Raw genomic sequence first — 19,728 nt, forward strand, 5'->3', positions numbered from 1 at the left:
CAAATAAATCCTCTAAACTCAAACCTAAAAACCCAGAGTGGAGCTAATCTAGGGTCTCTTCTCTAACGACTGTACCCATTTACAGATTGGTTAGTGTAGTGGCTGCCCACAATTCAGGCTGCCTACCTTGCTCATATTTTTCCCAAGAAAAGCCATCAGAACATCTGAAGGTTATTAGCCAAGATATTCTCAGCAAAGATGAAGCTCATGCTGATTAGCAGGTAGCTGAAATACTCCCCTCATTAGAATTTACTGTTGTGCTGTAGAAGACTTTTTCCAAAGCTGAAAATAGGGCGTGATATTTACAACGACAACCTTGACTTGAGGGGCTCCTCCTCAGAGAGAGGCTTTTGTTCCAAGCTACATTTTAAATGATGATGATTATTACGTGTGGTGTTATAATAAATGCAATTAATCTGTCATTTCTATCAAAAATATTACATGGGAAACAAAAGACATGCTAAAGTGAAGCTGGCTCGTGATCCTGCGCTGCACCTTCTCGCTGTACAGCTGATACATCTGCTGCTGCATTGGAAAGTTTCAGCACGTTGCCTGAACTTGTGCACTGTGGTTACACTGACAGAAAAAAATTGCACAGGTAAAATCTGATAGGACTGCAGCCTATCCCTGTTGCCATTACTGTTACTTCAAGAGCTCTAAACACATTTCTATTCCAGCTTTTGATTACTCTCCAGAAATTGAATGCCGCACAGTACATGAATGGCTGCTTTTAAACAAATAATCTGAACACACAGCTTGACAAGTACGTCATGTTTAGCTTAATTAGGGGTCTGAATAAACTACTAACATTCCAAGTATTTTCAAATATATAAAATTTAAGACCCAAACTACCAATGCTTTATCTTTGCCAATTCAGGCATGAGCTGCTCGTTTCTGCATGTGTGTTCATATATCTGTGAAAGAAAGTGGTGATTTTGGCACTCTCGGGCGTTTTATTTAAGCATTCTGCCGGCACAGTTTAAGAGGCTGCTTCTCAAACCAGGCACTGTTGCTGTGGCTCATGTCCCCCACTGACTTCATTAGAAGCAGTGTGCACAAAGGATTTCTGAGGGTGCTAAAAACATCAAATGGGGTATTGAGCAAAGAGGAAAGCAGGCCAGTAAAGAAAGTTCCCAGGAGCAATCAGGGTTTGATATTAAAACTGTGGTGTGCCATGGTGCAGTGTCTTAACAGGTTTACAGGTAAAACATTTTTTAGAGTATATTCATTTATTCTAGCCCAGTTTTCACAAACAGCAAAAAGCTTCTTGCATGTCAATGCAATCCTAAAAAAAAACCATAATAATCCAGGGAAAGAGTGTGCTTCTCTGTTGTCACATGAACAAGAGACCATGAATAACATCCTTAAAGTGTATCATTTTAATAATGGTGTCCATGCAATAAAGATCTTAGGGAGCATCTGGTATTAAAAAGATTTGCCAAAATCTTCAGGTAGTGCTCCTGTCTGTAAGAGTCCCAGGGGACAAATCAAAACCTTTCTACTCCTCCATGCATAACTTAATTGTGGACCTAAGATATTCGTGGAAGAGTGTTCTTTGTGTTTTGCCATGGTTACACCAAAACCCAGTCTCTCTTTGAAGGTTTGCAGACACGCCATGTGTACACCATGACTTTGGACAATGCTTTCAAGGAAGATAAAGCAATACCCTAAGAGAAATAAAGGCAGAAAGCAGAGTTTTGTAGCTAAACACTCCAACAACAGGGTCCTGCCTGGTGCAGTTACCCATCTCTGTCGGTCAGGTTTTATGTTGCTACCTATCTCTTTTATGCATGCCCTGTAAAATCGGTGTCAGTCGCAAGGGATTCATGAAGTCTTTGACTCCTCTCCTTTTTAAAGGTCAGGGCTCCACTTTTTAATTGGAAAAGCAAAAGGTGAATCATCCTGACTGTGAATGCAGCTGCCCTGACTACCTGCCTATAGAGACTTAAAGACCAGTGCTTTTGGGGGGTGCCTGGCGGAGGGGGTGACATTACAAATGTATGCGTTTTCTTGGAAAAAGGAGGCACTGATAGAGCCTAAGTGATGCAGTGGCAATCACAGGACTTACCAGTTACTGTACCTGGCGCTGGAATTGCAGAGCAATCACCTATGTGAATTCAAACTGATGACAGTGCTGCCACCCAAATATTTGTCTAATGATTCTTTTGATAAATATTTCTTTTAAAACTCTTCATCAGAACTACACCTTTAAATTTTGGCAACTCCTTCTCCTACGGTAAAAAGAAGAGAACCTAAGAAGGCTCAGAGCTGGAGGGGTTTGGGGTTAGATTTGTTTTGCTTTACTTCTCCAGGGAAATGCAGGGGGAGAGGAAAGCAGACAGACTGAACATGCTTTGATATTGGAAAGCTGGACTGCCTTTTCTCTTTTTCTTTTGTAAGAGCAATAGAAACATCACTGGCAGCCTGAAACAGTGGCACTTCTGTTAGAAACTGTCATTGGAAAGATGTAAAATTTTTTGTTTAGCTTTGATACTTACTGTGATATATCTAACATCTGACCAGCTTTGTTTCTCATGTTTCAAAGATTACTTCAGTACTTCCAGCAAATACATTTTTTTCCTAATCCTGATGTACCTAGGTACTCCTAGAGTGATTTCAACACAAAGGCTGAACCAAAATGTAGATTTCTAATTAACTTTGTCATTTCTCATAATTTTCATTATTTATTTAGAAGGAAGTCTAAAAATAGCAGAGAAACATTTACTCTTTCTTTTCTTTTCCTTTTCTTAAACAGTGCATAGAGCAACTGCATGTTTCCCTTAGTCTTTGCCAAAGCTTGTCACCTGTTTTGTGCATGATGTTCAGACTGGAATGTCTTGGGTTGTGTCCATTGGTTTATCTCACCAAAGTCAAGCTTAGCATCCTCCATTGACTAACCATCTACATCTCTCTTGCCTTGCCTGCTTGCCCCCCTCCCCGCCCCCCCAGTCTCTCCAGTAAAGTATTCTGTGTTGGTAAACTTTTGCCTGTCAGAGCACTTTTCTAGTTTATGGCCCACATTTCTTTAAACTTCCATTGCCATCCCAGGTGCAAGACTGGTTCCTGACATCTTTATGATAACTGCCTCCAAAGTTATCGTGTGATGTGTTGTTTACTGTATCTGCTACTTCTTACATAATGCTATGAACTGAAATGTTAAGAAGTATTGGAACCAACGATTAGCACTAGCGTTTTTCGGCCACCCTTCTGCCTAGATCAGATCATACTCACCATAACGTTTTTCATTTATCTTCTCATCTAGATTTAGCCAAGTTGATACTGAAAATTTCCCATATTAATAAATAAATAAATAATGAGGATCTCTATTCTGTAACAAGCCCACATAGCACTGAACAGGAATGTTTTTTGCTCTTACCCCTTTGCTTATCATATATATATTTGAATGGAACATAACATAGAGACAGGTGTGGTCCATAATTTCCAAAAACAATTACATAGGGTTCTGTTTCTTACTGAAGTCTCTTTTATTTTCCCTCAGAGATTGCAGAGCTTTATAGTTAGCAATCCTTTCTGTTCTTCCTATTCTCACTTTATGTGTTTTACTTCATTCATGGTCTTTCCTTCAATGGGAGCAGGTTGCCCAGGGAGGTGGTAGAAGCCCCATCACTAGAGGTTTTTAACGCCAGGCTGGATGTGGCTCTGGGCAACCTGATCTAGTGCAAGGTGTCCCTGCCCATGGCAGGGGAGTTGGAACTAGATGATCCTTGAGGTCCCTTCCAACCCTAACAATTCTGATTCTAAATATCCCAACTGATTGTGTGCAGATGAAAGACCTTGTTATGTATCTACACCCTGATCTAGACTAATGGTTGACTAATTTTAGAATTCTCTATTTTGCTCTGCATTCTTCCAGACCCTTTCTCTAATGCCTTAGTATTTCACCTGCACTGTAAGACTTCTGAGATTTAAGGAGATGTATCGCTATTTCCTCTGATGGTTATTTAAAAGAGATTCTGCTTTTATTGCCTATTCCCATCACAGGAATCATAGCACTCCTTACTTCTTGCTATGGCTATTCCATTTTCATTTTAGCTCAGGATGCTTCTCATTTCTCATTTTTCAGCTAGCTGTTAAGGTGTTTGTTAGCAATGGTGCCTATCTTGGTTCACCTTCTGATTTCATGAGAGAAGAAAAAAATACATCTTGTACTGCAAAGATCTTCCCCAAAAGAAGGCTGTGTATTTCTAGATTGCCTATAACCTTCTTACATATTTCCATCTACTAGTCTACAGCAAAGAAATAATAATGCTCACCCAGGGCTTAATTAGATATCATTGGAAGTGTGTTCAAGACATTTGGGGAAAATCTGTGCTTTAGAGTTCCTCCTTCTCTTCCTTCTTTTTGCCAGGTACCTAAGAGACCTCTCTTAGCTAATGTCTTGCTGTCCCTAAATTAGTTTTCTCTTGTATTCCTTCTCCTACTGAAGGCACAAATGTCTGTTTAGCCTTGGTAGGCACATCTTTGTTCATGAGTGGAATGGTGTTTCATTGCACACAGGACTTCCAAGACTTCTGCTCTTGCCAAAAGCAGGGTAATTAAATCACCTGTTTAAAATTAGGTCCTATGATTATGAAGTCTCTCAGCTCTTTCTCAGAATCCTCTCTGCTCTCTCCGACAGACCATCGCATCAGATCTTTCCCATTTCACCCTATCTGATGAAACATTGCCATTTAGTGTGTCAGTCATCATTATCTCATGAACTTTACAGGTGGTTTACTGCAAGCCCAACACCTCATGGGGGACAGCCTGACTGAGTGTTCCAAAACAAATGCACATTCTGGATGACAGCAATCCATGCTATCATTCCTGATGACTGAGGTCACTAGGGATGTTTCTAAGGACACTCATGCTAAGGACACTCAATGAGTGCATTAGAGAAGTGGAAGAAAGCAGGTAGAAAGCAAGATGACTCTCCAGCGCTAGAAGGCAGTGCACATCTTCCCCCAGTCAAGTTGCCTGGCTCTTCTCCATGGCACATTTCTTATCCTACATGCTCCAGACCTGCTTTCTCTTCTTAGTTTATGCCCATAGGAAGCTTGGGCTGTTCAAGGCAAAACCTAGTCCTCTTTGATCTGCAAAAGTCTCCACACCCTTTATGCACCACTTTGCCTTAAATCAAGATGAAGAAGCAAAAAGTCTCACTCATGTCTGCAAATGCTAATATTAAGATGCATTTTGTCACTGTTATTTGGGAATATCTCATATTGTGGATGTGAAAGCTGAAAATCAGCTACCACCTGACCAGCCCTTCCCAGCACCCTGCTCCCACATTCCCAGCCCTGATGCCCTCAGGTGTCCCACACCCCATCGAGGTGATGGTAGCCATGCAGGGCCAGATGCACTCACAGCACACACAGGCAGTAGACTCCCGGGATGCTCTCGCTGTCCCGCAGCAGGTAGCTGCCATCGGTGCCCGCTGCCAGCAGCAGTTTCTCCCCAGCCTCACGGGTGATGCCCCCATGGTAGATGGGCAGTGTGTCCATGCTGGAGCCGTCTCCCAGAGTGGGCAGCTCTCCCTCAGCTCCTCAGTCTTGTGCTCTCTTCAGCATCTCCGTCTCGCTGGCAGATGTAAACAGGATGTGTTCACACCTCAGAAGCCTCCGCACAAGGCGAGACAGCACTGAGGGAAGAGTGAGGAACGAGCACACTTCTTTGTGTTTTTTTTTCCTTTGCCCCTTTCTAGTTTCCTTTTTTGCAAGGCTGTAACGTCTTCACGACATCACAGCTCACACAGGGAGGTGTCATTTCACAGCCCACCCTCACCCATGTTGGTCCCCACTCAGCAGCAGGGAGGTGGCATAACAAAGTACACAATGACTGTGAGCCCAATGGCCACCATGTGTTGGAGCATGGAGGCCAGGACTATGGTATCACCATCAGCAGCTACTGCCAGACAATTTTCTCCTGTGGTGTTAATCAAAACCAAAGAAGAGCAAAGTAGACCCCAAAGCCCCTCTGCAAGCATGAATTATCTATTAACCTCTTATTTTTAAAGAGAGACTAGAAGTAAGGTTGTCTCACTGTCCCTGCCCCACCAGGCCACTGGCCTCAGACCCAGGCACTCTGCTCTACGGTGGCTGGTCCAGTGTCCACAGTGACAGTACCCCCACTGATTTACCTCATGAGTGGTTCTTTTCATAATCTTTGGTGAAGTTTAACCACTGATAATATCAAGGTTGCTTGTTAACTCTGCTTGGAGGAAGGCAACAGTCTCAGTGTGGGCAAGGAGGCTTCCCACATTCTTCTCAGCTTCATCAATGCCACTGGCTTCTTTGTGTGGCACACAAGTGGACAGCCAAAAGCCAGAGACTTGTCTGAAGAAGCCATTTCTCTCATCTGCTGTGGTCACAGACCTTTCCTCAGTACACTCATCTCTTAAGAGCTGCCATATGCACACACTTGTAAACAAGTCTGTTTGTAAACAAGAATGAGCTGAAAATGTGCTTTTACAGCCAAGAGATATTTCCATGGAAAAACAGTTTCCTGGCACTGAGTGTCACAACAGGGCAGTGACGAGGTGGTGCTGTACCTGCAACCATAGCCACTGGGCCAGCTGCAGCAAGCTCAGGGCTGGATTCATCCCTGGTGTGAGGCTTTTGTGCTCGCCTGGTGAGACACGTTCCCACACCTGGGTGTACAAGTAATAACTTGCCCCAAACCAGCCCTAAGCACAGGTCATACTTGTGACTGATCTTTTTTGAATTGAATTTGCTAGCAGGACAAGGCAGAATGAAAACATGACACTCAGATGTCCACAGAATGCTGTATGTTGGTTGTAGTTAAGGAAGGGTAAAAGAGATGCTCTCTAGATGTACATGTTTCAGGAAGAAAAATTAACTTAAAACCCACCCAAAATAATGGCTGCTCTCTTTAAGTTTCAAAGTGTTTTCTCTTGATACTTTCACAACATATGTCTTTCAATTCTCACCTCTAGTACAGTTTTCCCTTGAAAAACATTATTTTCATCCTAGCTTTAGCTTTTCCTTTTGAGGTATGGGCATTTCTGACCAGTGAGTCACAAGTCAGCTCGCACATGGGGCACTGCATCAATGTTACCAGCAGCAAAGCTGCAGCTTTTGGAAGCACCAGGAGCGTCTTGCTCACAGGCAAACCCCAGCGAGCGGCTGCTTCTCTGCCCAGCACCTGAGGGGATGAAAAACAATGCAGAAAACCTCAGCTGAAGAGGGACTGAAACCTCCCACTACTGTGTTTACAGCTTTTCTATTTTGTTACCCAAGTGTTCATTACCCTGTTTACATGAACCTGGGTACTCAGCCATCCCACTCGTTTAAACCAGTTGTTAAAGTATTTGCACAGAAAGGTAGAGTTGGTGCCTATTGCAAATGTGATTAATGTGGATGGTGACAAAGTGTAAGCAAAGCACTGTTGCCTCGTAAAGCTGCTGCCTATTTCTTTTCCTATTCCAAACTACCTGTACTCTTAGGAATTTTTATCTAACTCTCCCATTTCTCAGTAGTGATAGCTGATTTCAGTGTGCAGACAGCTCTAGAGAAAAAACAACCAGAATCATCCAATTCTGCAGATCTCTTTGCCCCACTCATCAAATTTCAACCAAATTACAGGTAGGAAATCACAGAACTTCTGACCATGAGATGCTCTCTTAATAAGGGAGTCACCACATTACCAGGCCAGCCTACATGGTCCCAGCACGTTGATGAAGCAGTATCTATTACTGTAAAAGAGCTGTAAAAACCCAGTTGCGCTTTTGTGGATAAGGAACCCATAGAATTCCAGCTACTGAACCTTGAAGCCTGGACTTCCATACAAATCCCTTTATGACCACACTGACTAGAGAAGACACAGCTTTTGAGAAGTAATGGAAATGCTAGATTTTGAAACAAGGGACACTAAAGAAGCATCAAGGTTACTAGCAGGATAAGCCAAACCAAAGGACACAGGTGCCTCCTTAGCTGAGGAGAATGAAACCATGACCCTGCTGGCACAGCGCTGCCCCACACCACCAAGACTGGAGAAATCCTCCCTTCTCCCAAACAAACATCTTCACTGGAGCTTTGCACTGTTATCACCAGTTAAGATGACACCAGCTGCTTATTTTTTTTATCTGTTTAATGTTATGCATCTATAGTGTTGTTTGTCATCCTAATTTGGACTGCTGCACGTAGTGGGGCTGAGAAACTAAACTACAAAATAGAGTAGCAGGAGAAACTACAAAGAACCAAGCTTCAAAAGGATGCTGCTCCTGCTTGGACCTAGTCCTCATTGCCTTCTGCTGAAAAATGGTGATTTGTTTAAGCACTTTGAACCTTGCCCTGTAGGATGCTGGGCACTTCTCTTGTTTTGTTTGGACAGCATTCAGCATGTGATGGACACTACAGTTTTGTGCCTTCCATAAAACAGTCCAGCCTGTGGTCCCTGCAGTATAGTATAAAGAATTATCTAAAAAATACATGAAGGAAAGGAAGCACTTAAAAGTACTCTGAAATATTTGGTCATGAAAAACAGGCTTAGAAAGATAGGCCGGCATAGACCTCTTGGGTCATCAAGCCTACTTTCCTGCTATCTTAGCCAAACACATCATATAATCCCTTTCAGAAACTCATTATACTCTGTCTTAAAAGTAGCTTGGGGTTTTTTGTTGTTGTTTCCGTGCTGGAAAGCAATTGCAGAACATTGCTATTCTGTTGTTTGGAAACCTGCTTCCAATTTCCATCCTAAATTTATTCATGACCAATTTATACTCATTTGTTCTCATGCCAATGTTGTCCTTCAGTTTAAATAGATGTTTTCTCTTCCCAAAGCTTATGCCTATGCTATATTTAGTGGCCTCCCTCAGCCTTCATTTCACCAAACTCCTCTCACTTAAGGCTCTTCCCTCCCATGGTCACTCTAACCATTCTTTTTTGGTATCTTCCCTAAAGAGAAGTGACTCTTTTGTGAATACCATGCATTATCCTGGCTGATTTTATACACCTTTAACCAGCACTTCATTACCCAGGTGAAAATACCTTGATTTGTATGTTCTGTGTCTTTCCCCTCCTAATTCTTTTCTTACCTATGAACATGCAGGTATGGTGGAAACCTGTTTAACAAGACCCAGGAGCACAAACTTGCACTCAAATCCTTTCAAATTTCATCCAATTTACCTCACCCTGGTCCTCAAGGTCACTTAGTTCTTCTTAATGAGAATTTCATTCATCTCTGTGGTGACAGTACCTCCCTCCCTTATGCCACTGGTAAATTCCATTAGCACATGCTTATTTTTTATGGCATCATTATTAATAAAATGTTAAAGAGTATCAGGTCTAAGACTGATGCTTGGGAAGCTCTACTACATTCTCTCAGTACTGATCTTCTCCTATTACGACTCACTTTCTTACTCACTTTTTGGTTTCTGTACTAGTCTCCCATTTCAGCTAAGAATTTCCCACATGGCACTGTACCAAATGCTGCACTTCAGTTTAGATAATTAGCTTTAAACACTTCCTTTGTCTAGAAAAATCAATTATGATGGTATTTCAGGTACCGGAACTTGTAGAAGTAGCTGAGAAGTGGAGGTAGGGGAGACAAAAAGAAATTACCTCAAGTTTTCCGAACACCTGCAGAGATCTGGGCTGATTTTCATTTTCAGATGAGCCGATTCATTCATCCCTGGCAATGACATTTTCATACATTGTTGAATTTTATAACAATTCTGAATACTGTACCACTAATACGAGAGCATCATTAAAATTCTCAGATGTTATTATTTGAGTGAAAATAAGAATGACCTTCAGAACCTCTATGAAGTTAATGCTACTGTGGAACTGTTATAGGAAGGTCTTGTATAAAGGGCCATAAAGCAAACTCAAAAGCAAAACACCTGTATTGGTAGTTTTGCTGATACAACAGTATTATCATAAATGCCAACCCTGTAGAAGAAGGAAAAGCAGCTTGAAAATCAGCAGCTAAACAAACAAATAAAAACTCTGGCAAAATGCTACACTCAACCACAGATAACTTTAAATACTGTTTTCATTATTTTGTGTCACTTTTGTCCTTAATGATTCAGTAAAATGAATCTGCAGACAAGAGACTTGCTATTGACATAGGAAAGTAAGGCTATGATTCAGTAAAGTGTTGGCTATTCTACAGGGTACCTGCAGAGTCACCACTCTCATGTTTTCTCTCTGAGCTGAAATGACAGAGGTTAGAAAAAAGCAGTCTACAATTAGCAAATGTGCAATTAATGGTAAGGTTCTGAGCACTGATATAGAAGAATCCTAAAACATTTTGGCTTAAACCTGACAGATTAGTGTATATTTCTACAGCCTCTGTGCTTGTGATGATCTTCTATGTATGTTGTTTATGGGGAAAAAAGCCCCCCAAAAAATGGAAGGTGGTTATAGTAAATGAAGTTTAGATGCAGGTGCAGGTTCCAGCTTGATACTTTGGGATATGTATATCATTCAAATCTCATTTACCCTGACAAAGGTCAACTCGTAAAACTGAGCTCTCACAGAAATGCTCAAATGTCTGGGTGTTTGTGGGGGCAGAGCAGACTTAGGCTTTGGCCCCCTTCAAATTGAATATGTAGCTCAGGGAAAATCTCCTTACCTCAGAATTTTACATCCTCAAGAGGCAGATTAGCCACTGAGAAGATTTCTGTGAAGTGCTCAGGACTCAAAAATAAATACTCTCGTTACCTGGTAGTTCAGTGCTTGGTGCCATCGATCAGAGCTGATTCTGGGGAAAGACTGAGAATATGAAAGGTCATGGATCCTTATGAATGAAATGATACTCATCAACAATCGTCTTCTGAGCACAGGTAATACACACATACCATAAATGATGACATTTCAATGAACTTTAACGACGTTATTTCCTCTGTGCGGTCTCACTGCTTACCTGTGCAAGTTGTTTTGTATGCTTTGAGTGAGATAACACTAAAATTGAAAGTTACATCCTATGGTGACATTCATATTAAACGTTATCTGTGCTCTAATGTGGTTCGTTTTACCAGTTAATATTTTGTGCCTTTCTCCAGAAGCACTGCAGCAGCTGGCTATTTTGCAGAGGCATGTGCATTACCAAGTGGAGATGCCATTTGCGATAAGGTCAGCAGAAGCAAAACTAGTCAGGGAAAGTTGCACCTTTTTGTTTTCTGCTATTACTCTTTCAACAACCCTTTCCTGTAAAATGCAGCAATGCACAGGTAATCATAAGCATTAAGCACCCAGGCACTTTGAGGGGCAGGACATCCATGTCTTTATGATTAGTTGGATCAGCTTTAGACTCAGCAGGACTAAATCATAGAATCACTCTCTCAGGGTGGAGTAACTGCCCATAGTAGAGCTCTTCCTGCATGCATTCCTGTGTGAGCATGCCTGGAGTTGAATATAAGCTTTAGAAACTGGATTTTCAAACACCACACACATGGAGCAGTTAAAACTGATTTGCTGACATCCCATCGGAGTTCCTAATGGATATTTATCTGAATTACAACAGCATCATGTAATTAGACATCAGTAAGGGCTTTTGTTCTGGAGGGAAGTTTATCAGTTCTGAACCGCATGCCATTGCGTGTCTAATCTCTGCCTACAATTATTTCAAATACACATCCAGATGATAGCATTTATATTCATTCTGAGAGTCACTGAGTTTGAGGCCAGAAGGGATCATTATACCATCTGGCCTGACCTCCTGGATAACACAGGCCATTACATTTCCCCAATTACCTCTATATTGAGCCCTGTAACATGTGTTTGACTAAAGCATAACTATTTTTGACTAAAGCTTATCTTCCAGAAAGGCATCTAGTCTTGATTCAAAGCCATCAAGAGGAGAGAATCCACTACTTTGTGGGTACTTTGTTCCAATGGCTAATCGCACTCACTATTAAAAATGTAGGTCATGTTTCCAATTTGAATTTGTCTGGCTCCAGATTCTATCCACAGGATATCATTACACATTTCAGAGTTAAGTTAAAAAGCCCTTTGACACCCATTATTTTTTCCCTGTGTAAGTGCTTATTCTCTGGAGTCAAGTTGCCTCTCAAGTATTTTGTTTTGTTTTTTCTAATAAGCTTCACTGAACTCTGAAAATCACAGGGTGAAGTGTTCTCCCTGGTCCTTCTTGTTTATGTATTTTTATTTTTACCTGGTACCTATTTCAGCAACGTTCAGCCCCTTTGTCATGCCAGCCATGCACAAAAGCAGTGAAGAGTTCTCTGCTGCCCTGGAAGCACACACTGAATTTCTTTCCTGTTATGAACCTCTGGTCTATAATGAAATCTCTTCCTCCCAGTACACTACTATAGGGTGAAGAAAACTACACTGTGGTGAAATTTCATAAATACAGAATTTGGTATGTATCATTTGATCCCAGTGGGAACAGTTTATTGTATAATCCAGGTTTCTTTATGACTGCACTCACCTCATCATCCTATACTATCAATTTGTGGTGATGCACAAACTGCTTCTCCTGAAACCAAACACTGCTTGTGGCAAAATAGAAATGCTCTGTGTGCACATTCCCGTCTCCACCTCGAGTTTCTGCTGTTTTGAGACTCCAATCAGTCTACCTATAACAGTACAAAGGAAAAAAAAATACAGATAGATACTTTTGTCTTTTAATTTTTAGGTTTGAAGTGGTTTATTATTCAAATTTAAACTAAATGTTAGGGGGGGAAAAAATAGCTCTGTACAGCCCTGCAGATATTCTCTCATTGTTGTGGTGATGTTAAAGGCGATGTGACATCAGTCTCAGTACAGAGAAATACACCCCGACACACTTCCACTCTGGGTATTTTGTACAGACAGCACACTGGCAGTGGACTTCACTCTATGCTCGTTTCACAAGTCAGGCTGCCAGCTAAACAAATGTGAAAGAACTTACTCTGGTTATACTAACAGTTCTTTGAAAGTCTGCCTTAGTATTTGGGCACAGCTTATTTTTCTGGCCTACATCACAGAGTTCAGCAACTAGAAAAATTACATTTCTGTCCTGAAAAAAAAAAAAGACAAATTGAAGATGTGTTGTGTATACAAATGATGTCTGGTGCTTATGTACTTTAAAATTTTTCCTGACAGGTCCTGAAAAACACCCTCATCGAGCTTTATCTTTTCCCACAGGTGAAAGCCTGCAATAGAGACACTTTGCTTCAGCCCCGGAAAGAAAACCTGCACTGGACTCAGTGCTGGGGCTGTACCACCGCACCATATGCTGCACTGATAGTAAGATGAGTAATAGTCCTAATCCTCTTCTGACTGAAATCAAGCAAAGCTGTCATACTTGGAGCAAGAATGAGAGCAGGTGAAACTTCCCTGGGCAGACAACAGGAAGTGCAAGTTTTTGGAGATCAGCAATCTCCAGGCAAAGACTCTCTGAGTTCTGGTTAGACCTACTGCATGCCATGCAGCATGGATTAGCAGAACCCTGCAGATCTGGCATCTCCAAGCAGACAGCGAAAGTTTGTGGGTGGACTAAACCCACGCCCTTTTCATTCCACTATTGATCACAGACTAAATCAAATACAGTGAGGGAAAAAACCCAAATGAAACTGAGTAGGCCAACAGACCGACATTTACATGCCAAGAGAAGCTCTTACTCCTTGCATCGCTGTCATGGCTCTGTGCATTTAAGGCCATTCCCTGAGGCAGATGTGGGTTTTTCAAAGGTTAAGCAGACGAGGCTTGTGAGATGCAGAGAATCCACTTTAGGTGACTGCTTTCAGTCCATACCAGATGGGCACCTTCTGAGAGCCAGCACTCCTACACAAGTGTCTGCAGAGAAATATTTCCCCTTTGGCTGGCATACATCAGCAGCCCCATTGTTTAGGAAGCTGTGTCCCAAGCATTGCTGAACTCTCTGTGTCAGGGTTAAGGCAAGCCAGAAGGACAGGATGAGGAAGACTGCATGTGGTGGCTCCCTACTTTATGATTAATAAAAATGCCTCAGGCATGAAGGCACAAAGTCTGCAAGGCTGAAAAGAAAGCCATTGTCTTTTCCTCCCTTGGTGAGTCTTGGCCCATGGGTTACACCCAAGTTGAGGGGACAAAGGCCAGTGGAAAGCAGAAAAAAGCTTAAGACACCAAAGGTATTATCTTCCCTAGTGTCAAAGTTTTATTTGGTAGATGAAACTTACTGCCTGATTTGGCATAACGCACGTGAAAGCCTGCTAGCAGGTCTACATGAGGTGGGACCCAGGTCCAGGTCATGCCTAATCTGCCTGCCACAAGGCTGCTGCCCCTGTGAGACTGGGTTCCTAAAACCCAACTATAAAGTACTTCACACTTGAGTCTGCTTTATTTGCTCGTAGTCATAATGACTCCATGGGGATGGTATCTAAACACCTTGAAGGTGTTTGGAGACATCATAACCCTTCTGACCTCCTTGCCTGGGCAAGATCTGGCTCCCCTCTCCCTGGGACTTCCTCTGTAGGTACCAGCAGCCCTTTTTCTGAGGGAACTCTCCTCTAAAATATAACTGAAGTCCCTTATTTTTAGTGGTATAAAGAGTATGCATATGAAAAAAAAAAATGAAAGACTAGATCAGTTAGATTTTTTTGCCCAGTGCTTATCACAAATCCCCTCACAGCAAAAATGTTAGCTGTGACTGAACAATTTGCACTCAAGCTTTCCAACCTGTACTGCAAAAAATGTAAACATTGGGCCATTAAGATTTAATTGCTTTTTATATTCTCTGTGGAAGCTTTTACTATAAACTATTCATAAGCACGCTCAGGGTTGTCCAAAAAACACATTAGAGTTTTGCTTACAGAGGAAGGTGCTCAGGAACATTTTCAGGCTCCAGGCTGCAGTGACCTACCTGGCAGAGACACCCCAGCCCTCTAGAGGGATCCCAGCCCTCTATGCAGGAGCAAAGCAGTGGCAATGGGACAGTCAGGGACTACATTTTTGCCCAGCCAGGAAACAGTGCCAGCAATTTGCCACTCAGACTGAAACAGGCACATCATTCCTTTGCTGCTAAATGTGTGTGTCTGACTTCCATTTCCTGCACTTATGACAGCTAAACCAGGTAGAAGTCTCCTGCCTGACTTTTTCCCCTCTCTCGGGCAGCTATTCATCAAATATTGGGAGCTTTCCTCACCAAGTTACTGTAGTGAACATTTTAAAGCAAAATACTATTCTGATTTTATTTTCATTTAATTAGTTTGCACATTAATTTTTCCTAAACTATTTGCCTCTTTGTGTTGTTGAAAGTCCTTCTTTCATTTTCTTCCTGCAATATCTTTGCTCACCAGTTCAAATTGACAGAAGAATAATCCTGGCAGATTTTAGGGCATCATAAAATTCTTATTTTTTTCCATAATTTTCCAAGATTCCCTCAGTTCTTACAAAACTTTCAGAGATGCAAACATTACATCTCTCTGGTAGCACTTATATACTTTAACTGAAAACAACTGAGTAATTACTGGGTGAAAAAAGGGAAAGCAAATAGAAGTCCAAGAAATGAGATCATTCTAGGTAGCATTTCGTTTCACAGAAAAAGGTGACAGACATCAAAAAAAAAAAAGAGAGAGAACAGAAGAGGCAAAATGTGTGCTCCCTTCACTGAGCCATGTCCAGCTTACAGGCTGGTAGAAATGTTCCTCTTAGCTTCCAGGCATTTGGGGTCAGATAATTTTATGGAGCATCACATTTTTAGCCCACTTCTCTCTTACCATTTGTGCCGCCTTGAACAAGTCTTGGCTTCTGCAAGAGTGTACAAACAGCCTCAGTCAAAGTAGTAGCAATATGACTATAGGCATGAAACCTCTTCTGATTCAGCATCTGTAACACATTTGTGTGCCTTAATTTCAGGAAGAAAGGACTTTCAAAATGTCCCCATGTTCCTAATTAGTCATAAGAAGGTGAAAGTTACTTTTATGGAGATAAGATGATGCGCTTTCTTTACACGTGTTTAAATGTCATTCTTCACTTCCAATGACAAAGGTATGTAGGGACAAAGTATTTATAGTACTACCATAAAAGGGGGGGAAGTATAATCCATTTGTTCTAGACAGTTGGTGCTCTATTACTGCAGTACATTCACTGCTGCCTTGATTGGGGGAAACCTAATAATGTGAAACAAGATCACTAATTTTTGACCTCGTTCTTTCAAGGGGTAAAGAGTTGTTTTACAGAAGCCTTTTAAAATTACATTCACTGAAAATTATACAGTAAAACTCATTCAGAAGATTATTTCTTTATAGAGAAAATGCGACATTACCTAAGCCTAAAGAAGCATTGGGAGCACCATAATAAGCCTTTAGCACTGCAATCCAGATCACCTGCTAGTAGATATCACCATTTCTCCACAAAATAGCACCCACTAGTATATAATGTGCATCCACCTTTTTACCGCCCAGAGGTAAGATTTGTTTCCTCCCTTCAGCTTATTTTCCCTGTTAGTACAAACTCTGCTTCTTCTCTGTCTCTCTTCCCCTCCCTTCGCTGTGCTCTCCTCAGCTTCAAAGAAACAGAAACCTCCAGACAGCTATAAGAAATAAAGCCAGTCCTCCAGTAATAGCTCCTGGTCTAGCTGAGATGGTGGCACTGCTCTATTTTCTCACTGTATTTAGCTTCCCTGGTGCTTCCCCCGTGACAGGCAGCGTGTCCCCTTCCACCGTGATATAGTGCAGCCAGGCTTCTCAGGCGCAGACACGGGAGAGGATGAGTGGTGCTGAGGCACCGTTGTTTTCTCTAGTTCTACCTATTTGTCAAAGTACTTTTATGGTCCCTGTCCAAGCTCTGTCTAAGCACTACAGGCAATTAGAGGCTGCTCTACAGGAGAAAGATTTAATTTTGCAAGAGAATAAGTAGAATGTCAATACTTCTCATAGATTAAAACAAACAGCCAAGCCAATACCAGGCACATGTCCCTTACCTTCCTGACTATGTTTTGTCCACTTAGACAAAACAAAGATGAAAACCACATCCAGGTCAATGGATGAAGACTGCATTGTCACCACAGACTACAGAAGGAATGCACATTGGGTAAAACAGTTCCAAGGAATATATTTGTGAAATAGTTTAAATGTAAAATGCAACACAGTCTTCTATATCCATTTCTAAATAACTTGTGTATGATATACAGGTGTCCACCATCACACAGCACTCACTTTCAGCATGCATTTTTATACAGGGCATTTTCAGTTTGCAAGAAGTACTCCAGAGTCACAAACTCAGCCCAGTTTTACAGCCTGATCTGCAGTGATCACCCAGCAAACAATGGCATTTTATATGAAGACCAAGAAATTATTTTTTATACCAATTTTCTACTCTTGCTTAAACCATTCTTTTGTTTCATTTCTTTATCTTCCCCTTAAGCAGTCTTTTGGTCCTGGTTTTGTACAGGTCGTTTATAAGGATGAAATAAAACACAGTGCTGTGGCTCAAATACATAAGCTCTCATCTGCTCTGGCTGCTGAGGGATTTCATCTACATCAGCCTCTTGATTACCTGGGGAGAACATGAGAGAAGAAAGGACCTAAGGTTCCAGATTAATTACCAAAAATTGAATAGTGGTCCAATTGCTGTCCAAAAAATTGGAAAGGTCAACAGTCCCACCCTAAACATGTTGGGTTTTTTTTCCTTGAAACAGTAGTTCAGGATATAATTCGCTGACAACCAGAGCCATCATGTTATTTAAATCAAGTTCCTCCTGAATATAATTTACTGCCAAAGCCTATTTGGCCTATTTAACATCATAGTAGAAGATTAAAAACTAAACTATTATTTTAACTATTTTTATAAAGGTTACATTAGTGCATTTCAGTTCTTTATTGCTTTACTGAATGTCAAGGTGCAGAGCACTCAGCGAAGCCTGACAGTGACTAAGAGATATAAAGGTCATACTGTGTACATTTGCTTCAAAAGTTCAACCTTTGTTTTACCTAGAAAATTACTCACAGATTACTGCCTACCAGAAAAAAAAATAATAATAAAAGAAGAGGTCTTCCACACCCAGAGCACCAGAGACACCACAGGAAATTCTGACATGGGGAAACCCACCATCGCTCAGGTCTGCCTTTCCATTTCAATTGCAGAGGGGTTCAAAATCCACGCACAAAGCTCACCTCTGCCTCCGCAGAGCGATAGGATCACGCAGCGAAGCTCTCCGCTGCTGCCAGCTGAGCATCTTTAAGTTACAGCTGGAGTGTGAAGAGTCTGTCAGTGCTCCCTTCGATCTCCAGAGCTCTGGAATCCTTCAAAGGCCAAAGCAGTAATAAATATTAATACACAAATGAGCTATTAACAACAATAAAATACATGATGGGTGATAACATAGTAGGTGAAAACAGCAATAAATTCACACTGAAGAACGGCTGCCCTCGTCTTGCCCCAAGCACCCACACATGCATCGTTTCTTTGTCCTTAGGGTATCTTAAGATAATCATTTTAAGAATGAATTTCAAATATGCATCATCTGTTGGGGGGAAAAAAAAAGAAAAAAAGTGCAAATTTCTCCTAGCAGGGTTTAAATTGAATTAAGAAATGAAGTATTTGGTTAACAGGGTGCTTGACTTTTACTACAGATGAGTATATATCACTGTTATTTTGCAGTTTTATTCTTCTCAGGTTTTTTTTTTCAGGAGCAGCTCTGAAGTACTTGGGGAGGTTTTAAAATTCAAGATGCATGTATAAGCAGGGCAGGGGGCTCATTTCTACCAGGGCAGGGAAAGAAGTGTTATGGGGTGAGTCCACAGCCACCTCAGGTTCCCCTGCACCAGTGGCAGCACTAGAACTGCTGGGTTTCACTTGTGAGAGACTGCAGTGAGCAGTTTAAGCCAAGCTGTTCACCACTGCATCAAGAGGCACCATGGGATCTGATGCAGGGCTTTAGCTGAAGGAAGAAGTCATCTGTGATGGCTCTAGGAACAAGTCTTCTGATAAAAGAAAGATCATAGTCAATGTGTCTAGGGAAACACCATCCATTTTTCCACCATTTCTGTCCTTACTCCCTACTGAGTACTGTGTCTTCAAGCCACCTACCCCACTGTGGGTCACTGAGATATCAGGATCTCAGGCAGATCTGACCCCCTTCAAGCATCCACCTGCACAAAGCACGGGTATGGCTGTATGCAGGGAGCCCTCCTACAAACCCCAAAAGCAGAACGACCATTGCTGCCAGCCAAGCAGCCTTTTGCATGCAGCACCTAGAGGCAACACTATGTACCTGCAGCACCTTGAGCAACTGGAAACTAACCTGCAAGCAGAGACCAGCACTGCAAGAGATGCACAGGGGTGAGACATGCTGGGGCTTCTCATAGGGTGATCTTTTTGGTCACTTCTCCCCTTGAACCATCACCACAGGTGTAATAGAGAGTAGAAACCAAGGGAATTCTGCACAGCTGGCTGAGAACACAATTCAGCAAGATGCTAAACCCCACCTAACTAGAGGGGACAGGCAGCATTTCAGCTGTGCACTCAAACTGCCTGTCCTTTCCCCACCACGTGCTCTAAGTGGTCCCAGGAAGCAGCCCTCACACCTTGCTTTGTACACGGTTGGGTTAGGTTGGTTTATTTTTAATTCTGTTGCTATGAGGTTTGACAAAGTGCAAAGATGATCAACCAGAAAAGCAAAGTGTTGCACATCCACATGATGGTGGGTGCAGAACTTAGGCCCTGTGAAAACCAGGGTACTGGCACAAGCTTTTAATGCCTTCTGCAGAAGACGGCACAAGACCACCTCTGAACACACTGAGCCTTGCTTTCAGCTAAACCACAACTGGGTTGCTTTTGT

The 19,728-nt window shown here is 41.9% G+C and overlaps 1 protein-coding gene across 3 annotated transcripts in view; it reads right to left on the reverse strand.

Annotated features, from left to right (window-relative positions):
- SH2D1A (SH2 domain containing 1A) overlaps positions 1 to 18,167 on the reverse strand; it is a 30,340-nt gene extending 12,173 nt beyond the window's left edge. Inside the window, exons 1-6 of one of the 3 annotated variants that reach the window (XM_068152084.1) lie at positions 18,062 to 18,167; positions 15,665 to 15,773; positions 12,415 to 12,562; positions 10,597 to 10,736; positions 9,582 to 9,651; positions 5,368 to 5,580 (exon numbers count right to left, since the gene is read on the reverse strand). In XM_068152084.1, coding sequence (XP_068008185.1) covers positions 5,368 to 5,504 — 137 coding nt within the window. In that variant the 5' untranslated portion in view covers positions 5,505 to 5,580; positions 9,582 to 9,651; positions 10,597 to 10,736; ... (1 more) ...; positions 15,665 to 15,773; positions 18,062 to 18,167. Of the gene's footprint in view, positions 1 to 5,367; positions 5,581 to 6,139; positions 6,492 to 6,949; positions 7,081 to 9,581; positions 9,652 to 10,596; positions 10,737 to 12,414; positions 12,563 to 15,664; positions 15,774 to 18,061 lie in introns of those variants that run through there. The other 2 variants (XM_068152087.1, XM_068152086.1) reach the window with 2 other exon arrangements.
- Positions 18,168 to 19,728: the final 1,561 nt, after the last annotated feature.

Source organism: Melanerpes formicivorus, unplaced genomic scaffold, assembly GCF_026170545.1.
Source record: "Melanerpes formicivorus ecotype bairdi unplaced genomic scaffold, bMelFor1.0.p_v2 SCAF_22, whole genome shotgun sequence".
In the NCBI taxonomy this organism is placed as follows: Eukaryota; Metazoa; Chordata; class Aves; order Piciformes; family Picidae; genus Melanerpes; species Melanerpes formicivorus.